Source organism: Scyliorhinus torazame, chromosome 8 (genome assembly GCF_047496885.1).
Source record: "Scyliorhinus torazame isolate Kashiwa2021f chromosome 8, sScyTor2.1, whole genome shotgun sequence".
Taxonomy (NCBI): domain Eukaryota; kingdom Metazoa; phylum Chordata; class Chondrichthyes; order Carcharhiniformes; family Scyliorhinidae; genus Scyliorhinus; species Scyliorhinus torazame.
Window position 1 is genome coordinate 206,106,308 of NC_092714.1, and position 12,859 is coordinate 206,119,166.

A 12,859-nucleotide genomic window follows, 5' to 3' on the forward strand; every position below is an offset into this window, starting at 1 on the left:
ACCCCCTGGGTTCCACGGACCCCAGATTGGGAATTCCTCCCCTATTTGAATCGCACCTGCTGCTATTTGCCCTCAATATGGCATCAGTGACAGTCTTTCAGAAGTCAACAGCAGCCAACTCTGCCCTCTCTGATAGAAAATGATGCATGGTGAAAACTGGTCTCCCAAAGAGAAAGTTAGAAGAAAAACAGCACTTAATATGATATTAATTCTGCCATTATATTAACATTCACAACCAGCATGACGGTAGAATACAATTATAGTACAGTGCACAAAAGACTCAATTCAGCCCTCCCAGAAGGGAATTCCTTTGAATGGCACTGGAATTTCAGTAACTGCTCTCATCTTTTACACAACTTTCCTTCAACTGAGTCTCTCCGCTGACTTCAGAGGATCACAGAATTCACCGCGTATAATTAACTTACCTGCAGATTTTCACTAACCTGTGGCACTTCCTTGATGGTCTGAGTGAAGAAAGAAGAAACCAAAATGAATTGATCATTAAAGAACAGTTTGTGTTGTCAGCTGTATATCTAATTTTGGAAATTATATCACGGAGGTGGTCAGATTGTGCAATGTGGCAAAGGTCACTGCCACAGAACAGGGATCTTCTCAGCCCCACTTAGTTTTGCAATTGAGCAGAAAGAGGACAGCCACATGCAAGACTGAACATTCAACACATCTTCCCAAATAAAATTCTGTTCATTAAAATTTATAATTACACTTTCCTTCATCTCTTTGTAAAAGGAAGTGAATTGTGAGATTATTCCAATTGCAGTTCGCTCAGTGCGCCGAGTGGCACACTAAGAACGACTTTAGTCTGTTTCCATAGATAGTAATTCCAGCAAAGGGTTGCAAGTCTGTCGCCAGAGGTTTATAGCTTGAGGGATGCTCTCTATATCAAGCGTGGCTGAGCAGGAGTCTCTCCTCTATCTGCAAGCCAGTGGCGTGTTGGAAAGATTTGCAGGTTGACACTCAACCTGTTTGGTCGTGTTAGGAACGCACCTGCCTTGGCCATCGGGTCATGGGGTGAGATTCGAATCCAGAGCTTCTGGCTCAGAGGTAGGGACACTACCCACTACGCCACAAAGTTTCATAAAATCCTCGCCTTAATCTGATTTATTTGTGCCAGTGTACTTGTGGTATGTGCAACATTTTGACCTAACTTGAACTACTGCCAATAAGGGGTAATTCTGTACTCCCAGCTAGGAAGCCACACTTCAGAGATAGGGCTGCAACACTGGTGTCTTCTAACTAACCCTATAATTTCAATTGCTATCACTATAATTACTTTTGTTCTGAAGTGTTCAATTTTAGTGCTGGTGATTTGTTGATTTCTGATTGACAGCATCTTCTACCTGTATAATTAATCTATTTGTGTGTATTGCGGTTAGTAAATGGACTTGGCTTTCAGTTTGCCATTTGTTAAAGTTGTCTAGAATAAAAGCTTGGATTTGAGTCGATAGCGTGTTACATATACATGTGATTGAATCAAGATTAAAATTGTAATTAAATATGTAAGTCAGCTGCCCGATTATTATATCAAAAGTTACTTAGTTTGGTATTTCGGGACAGTAACACAGATATGTAAAGATTACAATTCCAGAGATCATAGTAACAGTTGAAGGTTATCATTGCCATGAATTAAAAATGTCTTTAAAGTAAAGAAATTCCCACATTGTTACTGACCTTTTGCCTAAAGAGCTTTCCAAATGGGCTTTGTGTTGGTGTCTTTTCTAGTTTTGCTTTATCAGAGGAATCTGCATCATTTTTCTTGGATATCTCCTGTTCTGCTGCTTTTTGTTCTAATTTGTGGGATTTAGCTGCTGCTTCTTTGTGTTCTCCATTTACTGTTTTCTGTCAATAAAACAAAATACACCCATTTTTCATTATCACACTTGCCTGCAGTTCACCTCTAAACTGAGCTGGCTGATGAAAAAGTCAAATCTCCCTTAAGGTACCCTCAATCAAAAAAACCATCGGCATTCTGCTCCTGCTTTAGCTGTGTTGGCGTCACAGACTAATGTGCATACCGCTGCCAACATTTCTCTGGGTAACGCTAACTGAACCAGACATGTCAGACCTGATAATGAAAACTTTTAAATGGAAATAATTCATTGTGAAGTGATGAAAAATGAACTCTGTAACAAACAATCACATTCAGCAGAAACCTTGGGCGGGATTCTCCAATCCCACGGCAGAGTGTCCACGTAAACGCCGTTGCGTTTTACGACGCCGTGAACGGGCCGCTCCCAGGACTAATTCTGGCCCCTACAGGGGGCCAGCACAGCGCTGAAGCAGTTCGCGCCGCTCCAGCTGCCGATCCCGGCGCGAACTGTGCACGGCAGGATCCGCGCATGCGCAGTTGTGCCGGCACCAACGAGGACATGCGCAGTGGAGCCAGCGCCATCGCGCGCATGCGCAGTGGCCTCCTTCAACGCGCTGGCCCCGACACAACATGGTGCAGGACTACAGGGGCCAGCGGGTAAGAAAGGAGGCCTCCAGTCACAGAGGCCAGCCCGCCGATCGGTGGGCCCTGATCACGGGCCAGGCCACATCGGAGGCCACCCCCGGGGTTGAACCGCCCCCCCCCCCCCCCCCCCGCCCCCCCCCATAGGCTGCCACCCGACCCTTCAACGCCGAGGTCCCGCCGGTTCAGAGCAGGTTAGAACGGCGCCGGCGGGACTCGGCTCTTTTCTTACGACCGCTTTGCCCATCCGGACCGGGGAATCGGCGGGCCAGCCACGCAGAGGGGCCCGCGACCGGCGCCACGCCAGTGCCAATGGTGCTGATTCTCTGCTCTGCGGAGAATCGCGTGTCGGTGTGGCACGAGTCGTGCAGCCCGCCGGCGATTCTCCGACCCAGCGCGGGATCGGGGAATCCCGCTCCTTAAATTTGTGATTTACATCCTGGGTTGTTTAAGATTACATTGTCACTGTCTTTCAAGGTCTCCTATTGTACAATCATCTGTTTTGGCCATTGTTGTTTTGGAAATTCCTGGAAAACCCGCCACGGATGTGTGTGTGTGGGGGGAAAGAATTCCACCCTCTGTTTCTCTCTCCACAGACGTGCTCAACTTGCTGAGTGTTTGCAGCACTTTCAGTTCTTATTTTGGAATTCCCACCTCGTTATGTGTGGTTAATAAGTTTGAAATTCTCCAAGGGACAACATGGCGGTGCAGCGGTTAGCACTGCTGCCTATGGCGCCGAGGACCCGGATTCGATTCCGGGTCACTGTCTGTGTGGAGTTTGCACATTCTCCCTGCGTCGGCATGGGTTTCTCCCCCACAGTCCAAAGATGCGCAGGTTAGGCAGACACGGGGAGAATGTACAAATTCCACATGGACAGTGATCCAGGGTCAAGATCGAACCCGGGTCCTCAGGGCCATGAGGCAGCAGTGCTAACCATTGCGATACCGTGCCGCCCTACCAATAGGTGTAATGATGAAGCCACAGTTCCATGAATCTCCATGTATCTCACTGGAGGTGTCATCCGCACTGTTGCAACGTTAAGCAGAAGTGGACGGCCGGGGGTGGGGGGAGGATACATTGGTCCCGTTGCAGAGGTCTAAGATGAGGACTTTCATGGGAATGCACACACAAATGCTTGGAGAATGTTTAATGTCCCGAAGGAAGAGCCCAGCACCAACTTGGAGCAGGGTTTTGAGCAGGACTTGGGAGTCCATCATGTTCTGAACATGATGGCCACCTCCATCAACACTTTTATGACCCACCCATGATGCAGCATCTGATGCCTGTAGTCGCAGCTTCCATTGCAGCACAAGTGTAGTGCTCAATGTCTGAGTTCTGCAGCAGCTCAAATTGCTGCAATGCAAGCTCAGCCCACTCTGATCATGGCCTAAGATTGCAATCTTCAAAGAGCATTTCAGGGTGTCACAGCAGTCGACCAAACTCTCCTCCAACAAATTGCCAGGATTACTGAGATGTCGCCCAGGGGAGGTGACATGGAGCAGAAACTGACTGTCCTCTCTCTCAGGAAGACAGCGCTTGCCCTCCCATCACTGCAACACTGTGAGTGATCTTGTTGTTGCCTGTGAGTCAGCCAGCTGAGACTGCTATCACCCATGCTGAGGTGGTGGAGTGCACAGCTGCACTTTCTGAACTTACATCCACCAAAACCATCTGCGGTCTCCTTTCTTGAACTTCAGCAGCTTCTACCAGCTATGCTGCAAGCTGTGGGGCAGCAGTACATAGCAGGACTAGGAGAGGCAATGGTACATGATAGTCGGGCACCAAATGCAAAATGATGATTGATTCATGTTTGGAAACAATACGTCATGTTTTCATTTATAAATTTGATTTGAAATGTTTATTTTTTGCTGGCTTTTATTTTTGAACTATTGCCAAAAAGGCATTATGATAGTCAGCGATAGAAGATAAAGGGCACAATTCTTGCAACAAATGTCAGTATAGTTTTCATAGAATCAATAGAATCCTGACAGTGCAGAAGGAGGCCATTCCACCAGCGAGTCTGCACCGACTCTTCAAAAGAGCATGCTACCTAGGCCCGCTCCCCCATCGTAACCCTGTAACCCCATCTAACTTGCACATCTTTGGACACTAGCGGGGTAATTTAGGATGGTTAATCCACCAACCTGCACATCTTTGGACTTTGGGAGGAAATCCAAGCACCCAGAGGAAACCCACGTAGACACGGGGACAACGTGCAAACTCCACACAGTCACCCAAGGCCGGAATCGAACCCGGGTCCCTGGCGCTGTGAGGCAGCAGTGCTAACCATCGTGCCACCATGTGATTCTCATCCTGTGGGTTGGTGCAATCCAGGTTGAAACCCGCCCACACTTAAGAGGTCATGGTGATTTGCACCATGAATGAGGTGTGTAGGATCTAAAGATGCTGGCAAACTCGCCTCCTCAGAGATCAGAGCACCACGTTTAAAGGATGCCCTGATCATAAGACAACCTTGTAGAAACACCCATCCGTGCTCAATCTCAAAGACCTCACCCCAAGTGAGTGACACTATGGGTTGCCAAATGCCCCCACCCAAAGTGCCAGAGCACTGCCCAGCCATGTCCCTGACCACCTGGAGGCTACAAAGGCCTCCAAGCCCTCCCCCGGTGTGGTCATCATGTCTTCCAAAGAATTCAAGAGTGACTGAGAGTATATCCTCATTGAGGAACCCTTGCACTTTAATGTCTGAGTGATGCCAGCTGCTTCTATGGTGAAAATGTACTTCCAGAGCAGGCATGTTGTTCAGGCATCAGAGGTTGAAAACAATCCAGCCTAAAGAAATTGCTGTCTGACAGGCCACCTGCTCTTTCTGGGAAGCACATCAGATTTTAAACAAACGACCCACATCCCTGGAACGAGCCCTGACCTGGCTCCCGCCAGCCCACTCCGAGCCCCAACGCCCTGCCCCCTTGAAGGACCACCCCACGGCATTTGGTCAGTGGCTGCTGTGCCTTTGTCCGGAGGTAAATGGAGAGAGGTACTCACCCCTCAGAGTCCATGGCGCCTGCTCCCCGCTTTTAGGCACCTGTGGGCAAGGAGAACAGCAGGGCGCCAGTGCATTTGACTTTAATCTCACAAATGAGATTAAAATGAATGCAAATGAGCTCTGGTCAGGTTTTCGCCCTTTCTGGGCGAGATCCTGATCGCATCAGCTGGAGCAGGCCGGGAGCATCAGGAACTGTTTTGCGCTTGGAGCAAATCCTTTTCAGGCCTCCCCAGAAATTCTCCAGACATAGTGGGATTTGTGCCGGGGGCAACGTGGCCAGAGAATTGCTTGCAATGTGTGAGATTGCAATGGGGGACAGGGTTTTGGTTACTTACGTCAGTTCATCGTGGGCAGCATGGGAAGAAAGGAGCTGTGCCTTGTTGCCTGCGTCCTCTCTTTCTCTTCTTCTTTTTCCTCATTATGCTTCTACTCCTCAGATGCTCACCTAACAACTGGTGGCAAGATGGTATGTGGGACAAACAAAGCACAAACGGGAAGGGGAAACAATAAGAAGAGGTTTACCTTGTCATCTGATGCCTGCTGCGAGTCAAGCTCCGTCTTGGAAGAAGATTTTGTTGGTGTCACCTATAATGAAAATTATGGATGCTTTTATTAATTGCTAGTGGATAACCCTAAGTCAGCTGAGTTTAAACGTGATAATGACATGGATCAGCTGATGGACAGAGGCGGCTGAGGGCGATTAGAGGGGTGAAAATATGTGGTCTAATGTGATGGAGTGAAGGAGATGGAATGAATATTAAGTTTTTTTTAAATTAAGGGGCAATTTAGCATGGCCAATCCATCTACCCTGCACTGCCCAAGGGGAAGTTGGGTTGTGGGGGTTAGAGCCATGCAAACACGGAGATTGTGCAAATTCATCGCAGTGACCCGGACCGGGATCGAACCCAGGTCCTCAGTGCCCTGAGGCAGCAGTGCTAACCACTGCACCACCGTGCCACCCGAGTGCTGAGTTTGTAATGGGGACCAAAACTGATTGTTTCAGGCTTCCCAATGTTTAACAGGAGAAAATGCACCTCCAGAACTGGATGTTGGATGAACAGTCTGACAACAGAGAAGCAGTGTATGGATTCAGACAGCTGATGGGTAGAGCTAAGTGTCATCAGAATGCATGCAGAGGGCAGCACGGTGGTGCAGTGGGTTAGCCCTGCTGCCTCACGGCGCCGAGGTTCCAGGTTCGATCTCGGCTCTGGTTCACTGTCCGTATGGGGTTTGCACATTCTCCCCGTGTCCGCATGGGTTTCGCCACCACAACCCAAAGATGTGCAGGGTAGGTGGATTGGCCAAGCAAAATTGCCCCATAATTGGAAAAAAATGAATTTAGTATTCTAAATTTATTTTTAAAAAAGAATGCATGCAGAACCTGATTCCATGTCTTTGGATGATATTGTCAAGGGGCTGTGTAAAGAGAAGGGAAGGCAGGCAGGAAGGTGGGTGGCTGGGGCCAAGGATCAATCTTTATGGATTCGAGATAATGGTATGGTTTACAAAGAACATCGCAAAAAGTGGGTGGAAAAAAGGATATCCTCCTGAACAGCAAATAACAACAGAAAATTGAAAGGTGGGCATGATTCAGCGGATCAAAGTTAAAGTCCAGTTTAGGGCAAGTTTCGCAGGGAGTTTTACGATGGCCACGTTGGCGAGATCGCTGTCTGTATTTTTGGGCCTTAGTCACAAAAATGAGCTCCCACAAGAATCTTGACATTACTGGCTCCCTTGCCATCTGATTCACCCGACTCGCGCCTCAGCTGCTTGTAAATGTTCCCTCACTACTCACTCCCAGTCAACACACAAGCATGGCAACACACAGACCTGCTCCTCTCTTTGGGGATGCCGACCTGGACAGGCTTCTCAATGCTGTGGATGAGCGGCAGGGCACCCTGTTTCCCCAAGAGGGTTGGAGGACCAGCAGCAGGGTGAGCTATGCCACCTGTGAGGCAATGGCAGTGGCTGTCAGTGCGGGCAGCATGGCAAGAATGACCACCGTCCAATGTGAGAAGACCAACGACCTCCAACAAGCTGCAAGGATAGGTTAGCTCCTCCCTCCTGGCGGCAGTTCTGCCTGCCACTTCTCAAATTTCCAAACCTCTCTCCCCACAAATCACTGGCTGACACCTCACACCTTCCCCATTCCTGAACTTCAAGCTTGTTCCTCAGAACTCCTGGTACCCAGCAGCCCAACCCCTTCATGTCCAGGTGTGGTGCCCGCACATGCCACCTGCTATAGACCCCCCTGACCCATTAAGCGTGCGGCTCACAATGCCCTTTCTTTGTCCCTGCAGGAGAAGATAGCCCAAAATAAACGAGAAAGGGCTAAGATGGGGAGAGAAATCCCAGTGATTAGAATCCTCACCCTTATAAGGAATGGACCTTGGAAATCGTGGGGTTGCCCGAGGGGAGAGCAACGGGTTTGGCATGCACGAGAGAGAGGTGAGGATCCACTTCCCCTTCACCCAGATGACCTGTCTCAAATGAGTTGTTCATATCAGCCAAATGATCCTTCCCTCACACTGATCACATGTCGATTGTCTCGCAGGATCACCATTTGATGAGGCCTGGCCAACCAGGGTCATACCTACACCTGCGCTACCCAAGAGAACACCTCGGAGGAGAGCTCCGAGGAGATCACCAACGAGGCATCACAGCTTTCACCCGCACCTTCCACCAGTGCAGACACACACCTCGGCGGGTGACATTAGTGGACAGGCTTTGTAGAATCATAGAATCCCTACAGTGCAGAAGGAGGCATTTCAGCCCATCGAGTCTGCACTGACCCTCTGAAAAAGTATCCTACCTAGGCCCAATTCCCCACCTTATCGCGCTAACTTCACCTAGGGACAATTTAGCATGGCCAATCCACCTAACCTGTACATCTTTGAACTGTGGGAGGAAGCCAGAGCACCACGAGGAAACCCACGCAAACAGGGGGAGAACGTACAAACTCCACACATAAAGTCACCAGAGGTTGGAATTGAACCCGGGTCTCTGGTACTGTGAGGCAGCAGTGCTAATCACTGTGCCATCGTGCTGCCCATCTTCTGGGGCATAATCAGGCTTCTGGGGCACAATTGGGTGAGCACCACACCATTGCTGATGCACATCAGGTGGAGGCAGGAACATCCAAGAGAGACAGCAGTCAGAGGTCTGCTGGATTCCAGGACCCAGTTGGGTCCCAGTCAGATGCCGAGCCTCTGGTCAACGTTCTCCCAGACCTGATGCAGATGATAGGATACAACTGTGAGATTCTGGAGAGGGTGTCAGGTACATTCCAGCAAGGCCGATTGGCTCCAGGTGCAGGAGATAGTGCTGACAATGCATGGCACCGAGGCCAACACTGCTAGGGTAGGGACCGCAGTGGAAGGCCTGGAGCATGACATCCGTGTCATGAGTGGTAGTGTATAAAGCATAGTTCAGTCTGTGAAGACAATGGCTGAGGCCTCGACATCATGCCACAGTTGCTGAGGGACATGTCCCAGACACAGGTGGACATTGCCGAGGCACTTCAGAGCATGGCCCAGTCTCTGAGGACCATCATTGAGGACGTTGACACTGTGGTGCAGACAATTGGAAACCTGCAGGACTGACAACATCAGATAACTCAAGAGGCCTCTGGAGCTCAGTCCAGCTGCCCTTCCATCCCATGGAGTACCTCAGGATCCTCTGGGCACTGTCAGAGCGGAGAAAGCGCTGGAGGCCAACCCAGGGCCTACCACCAAGGAGATTACGGCAGTCTCCAGTTCTTCCGAATCCCCCCTCCTGACACCAATGAATCTCAAGGGCTGAAGGCATAGAAAGGAGCAGGCTACCTCTATCTCTGATGTGCCTCATAGACGAAGCATTAGACAATGGGAAGATCAAGAATAGTAAGGAGCACTGAGCGGGCACTGGGGGTGGGGTAATTATCTGTAGCTAGGAGGAATGGAAATCCGTCACAGTAAATCTTCACTATTATACCGTGCCACACCTCATACATGTGAAGCCTCTGCCATGTTGATCTTCACAGCGGGCCTGCCTGCACTCCTGTCCCCTATTGCCCTCCCCCCATCAGGCACAGTGGCTCAAGATCAAAAGTCCCAATGCAGACCCCGTTCAGAGATTGGGTGTGAGCACGCTGTCAGCAGAAAGATAGGAGTCAAACTTCAGCAAAAATTGAGGAGCACCAGAACTTTCCTCACAGCCAGTTATCATTACTCGTATGGTGACCCAATGAAAGTGCCAGCACGGGCCCATAACCTTGATGACGTTACTCCAGACCCTTGGAGTGGGAGAACAGGGTGGTCGGGGAAGGGGTGGTGAGATGGGGCGGGGGGGCTGAAATCGGGGGAGGGAAATGGGGATGTGGTTCAGCTGATTGACACAGCCTCGTCTTAGGAGAATCTGGAAACGGCAAGGGCCTCCCTGGTCCTCCTGGAAGTCGGACTTTTGCTGCTGCCTGTCCTCCATTCTCTGGCTCTGCCTCGGACTTGTCCTCCTGGTCCATCTCATCCTCCTCCTCAGATGAAGCTGCATGTTCTTGCACCTCCTCTTGCTCCTCTTTCTCCTCCAGCATGTCACCCCGCTGCTGTGCCAGATTGTGGAGGGCACAGCAGACCACCACAAAGCGGGAGATCCTCTGGGGGAGTGTATTGCAAGACACCGCCAGAGAGGTCAAGGCATCGGAACCGTAACTTGAGCAGCCCAATGTACTGCCCAATGACAGCCCGGGTGGCAGAGTGGGCCATCATTGCATCGGGTTTCTGCCTTGGTCTCAGGCCTCCGCATCGGCATCATCAGCCATGTCCTCAGCGGGGATCCCTTGTCCATGAGCCAACCCGATAATATGGGGTGGTCCTTGAAGATATCCGAGATCTCCAAGTGGCCCAGTATGTAGCTATCATGCACGCTCCCAGAGCAGCGGGCACACACATGCATGATTTTGAGGCAGTGGTTGCACATGGTCTGAAGATACAGGGAGTGGAACCCCTTCCTGTTAATATAGGGCACTCCCTGATTCCTGGTGCTCACAGGGAGACATGCGTGCCATCGAGTGCCCCGGACCTGGAGCATCCCGGCATTCGCGGCAAATCCAGGCATCTTGGTGGGCCTGGTCCAGCTCGAAGGTGATATAATCTGATGCCCAGGCATACAAACCATCTGTCACCTCCCGAATGCATGTGTGGACTATGACTGCAGTTGCCACACAGGTACCCGCTTGAGCTCTGGAGTAACCCAATGGCATAAAAGTTTAGGTCTTTGGTGACCTCCATGGCCAACGGGAGCAGTTGTCCTCCTCCACGGGGTGTTGTGTCCGCGGGAACAGAGCACAGGTGCCGCACTGTCTCTCTTTTGAGACCAAGGCATCTGTAGCATATGCTGTCCGTCAGCTCATTGAAAGACCAACAATGCCTGTTCACCTTGGGCCATCGCTAGTCTGCCCTTCTGGTCTCCCCTCAGCCTGATGAGCAGCCAGCCTGATGCTGCGGCCCCCTGCACATGGAGTGCCACCTCCTGTCTGAGTTGGCGTTGCTGCCTCCGACGGCATCTTCCTACCCCAGCTGTCACAAGCAACATGAGGTCAGCCTCTGCAATATCAAAACCAGCAAACATTTTTTTATCGGGAAAGAATTGGAGAAGGAAAGACACCAACAATCAGTTAGAGTTTCCATCCCGGAACCCTCAAATCCCCAAGCCTCCCCCACCCTCACCATGGCTGTCCCGCCTTCTCTCAGAATGGCACCCAGCGAGCCAGTTGTGCCATATCAGGAACCCCTAGACTCCAGACTTTTGCCGGGACTATTTGGGAGGCTGTGCTCAGCTGCCATCGCTCATTCACACACTCACTCTTTGGCTGCGAGAGCACCGTCAGCGGTGAAGCCCTGTTCTTTAGTTTTGATTGTTGGCAGCTGCCTCTATGGCACTGATGCTCCTAAAGTTCAGGCACATTGTTCAGCCATCAAAGCTTGCTGGGAATGCACTGCACTAATCACCCTCTGTGACATGGCACGTGTGCCCTCAGGGAGGCACCTGAGAGTTCAGGAGGGTGAAGTGCACTCACAACTAACAAGGCTAATTCCTCATTTGAAATAGCCTTCAGCTGAGAAGCTAGAGGCTGTTCACAGTCAAAGGGGGTGAAATTGACTTTCAGGAGAAAAGCCACAGCAGGGCTCTGTCCAGGAAGAGTTTGGTAGGACAGGCAGGCTACGGGTGCCCATGTCACGGGTCTCCACAATATTTAAAGATGGCTTGAAGACCTCACAGGTACAAAACCCCTCAACTCCTCGGCCCAGGGGTGACCCCTGACCTGTAAATCTTCAGCCCCCAGACCAAGCCCAACCCCACTGAGGGATCAACCCCCCCCCACCACCACCCAAGCACTGAGGCAACAGCTCCGGTGCCTTTGAGCTGCATGCCGGAAAATGGAAATGGCTACTCACCTCCTCACTTCCCCTCAGTAGCCATTGCACCAGCTTCACTTTGTCGAAAAGGTGTACTAAACGACGCCTGCGTATTTCTTGCTGGGGAATCGAGTGATTCCCGGTAGGATGCTGCATTCGACTTCAATCTCGCTAATGAGATTGAAATGAATGCAAATGAGGGTTAATGATATTCTCGCCATTTTTGGACGTGATTGGAACTTGACATCGGGAGTGGACCGGGTGAATCGAAAACAGATTCATACATAGGACATAGAACAGTACAGCACAGAACAGGCCCTTTGGCCCTCGGTGTTGTGCTGAGCCTTGTCCGAAACCAGGATCAAGATATCCCACTCCCTGTCATTCTGGTGCGCTCCATGTGCATATCCAATAACCGCTTGAAAGTTCATAAAGTGTCCGACTCCACTATCACAGCAGGCAGTCCATTCCACACCCTAACCATTCTCTGAGTAAAGAGCCTACCTCGGACATCCCTCCTATATCTCCCACCCTGAACCTTATAGTTATGTCCCCTTGTAACAGCTACATACACCCGAGGAAATTGTCTCTGAACGTCCACTCTATCTATCCTCCTCATCATCTTATAAACCTCTATTAAGTCGCCTCTCATCCTCCTCCGCTCCAAAGAGAAAAGCCCTAGCTCCCTCAACCTTTCCTCATAAGACCTATCCTCCAAACCAGGCAGCATCCTGGTAAATCTCCTTTGCACCCTTTCCAATGCTTCCACATCCTTCCTATAGTGAGGTGAACAGAACTGCACACAATACTCCAAATGTGGTCTCACCAGGGTCATGTACAGTTGCAGCATAACCCCACGGCTCTTAAACTCAAGCCCCCTATTAATAAACGCGAACACACGATAGGTCTTCTTCACGGTTCTATCCACTTGAGAGGCAACCTTCAGAGATCTGTGAACATGAAATCCAAGAGCGCTCTGTTCCTCCACA

The 12,859-nt window shown here is 50.4% G+C and overlaps 1 protein-coding gene across 1 annotated transcript in view; it reads right to left on the reverse strand.

Annotated features, from left to right (window-relative positions):
• Window positions 1-389: 389 nt before the first annotated feature.
• LOC140428342 (breast carcinoma-amplified sequence 1-like) overlaps window positions 390-12,859 on the reverse strand; it is a 269,364-nt gene continuing 256,894 nt past the window's right edge. Inside the window, exons 6-8 of the mRNA XM_072514703.1 lie at window positions 6,001-6,063; window positions 1,690-1,857; window positions 390-464 (exon numbers count right to left, since the gene is read on the reverse strand). Coding sequence (XP_072370804.1) covers window positions 417-464; window positions 1,690-1,857; window positions 6,001-6,063 — 279 coding nt within the window. The 3' untranslated portion in view covers window positions 390-416. The remainder of the gene's footprint in view (window positions 465-1,689; window positions 1,858-6,000; window positions 6,064-12,859) is intronic.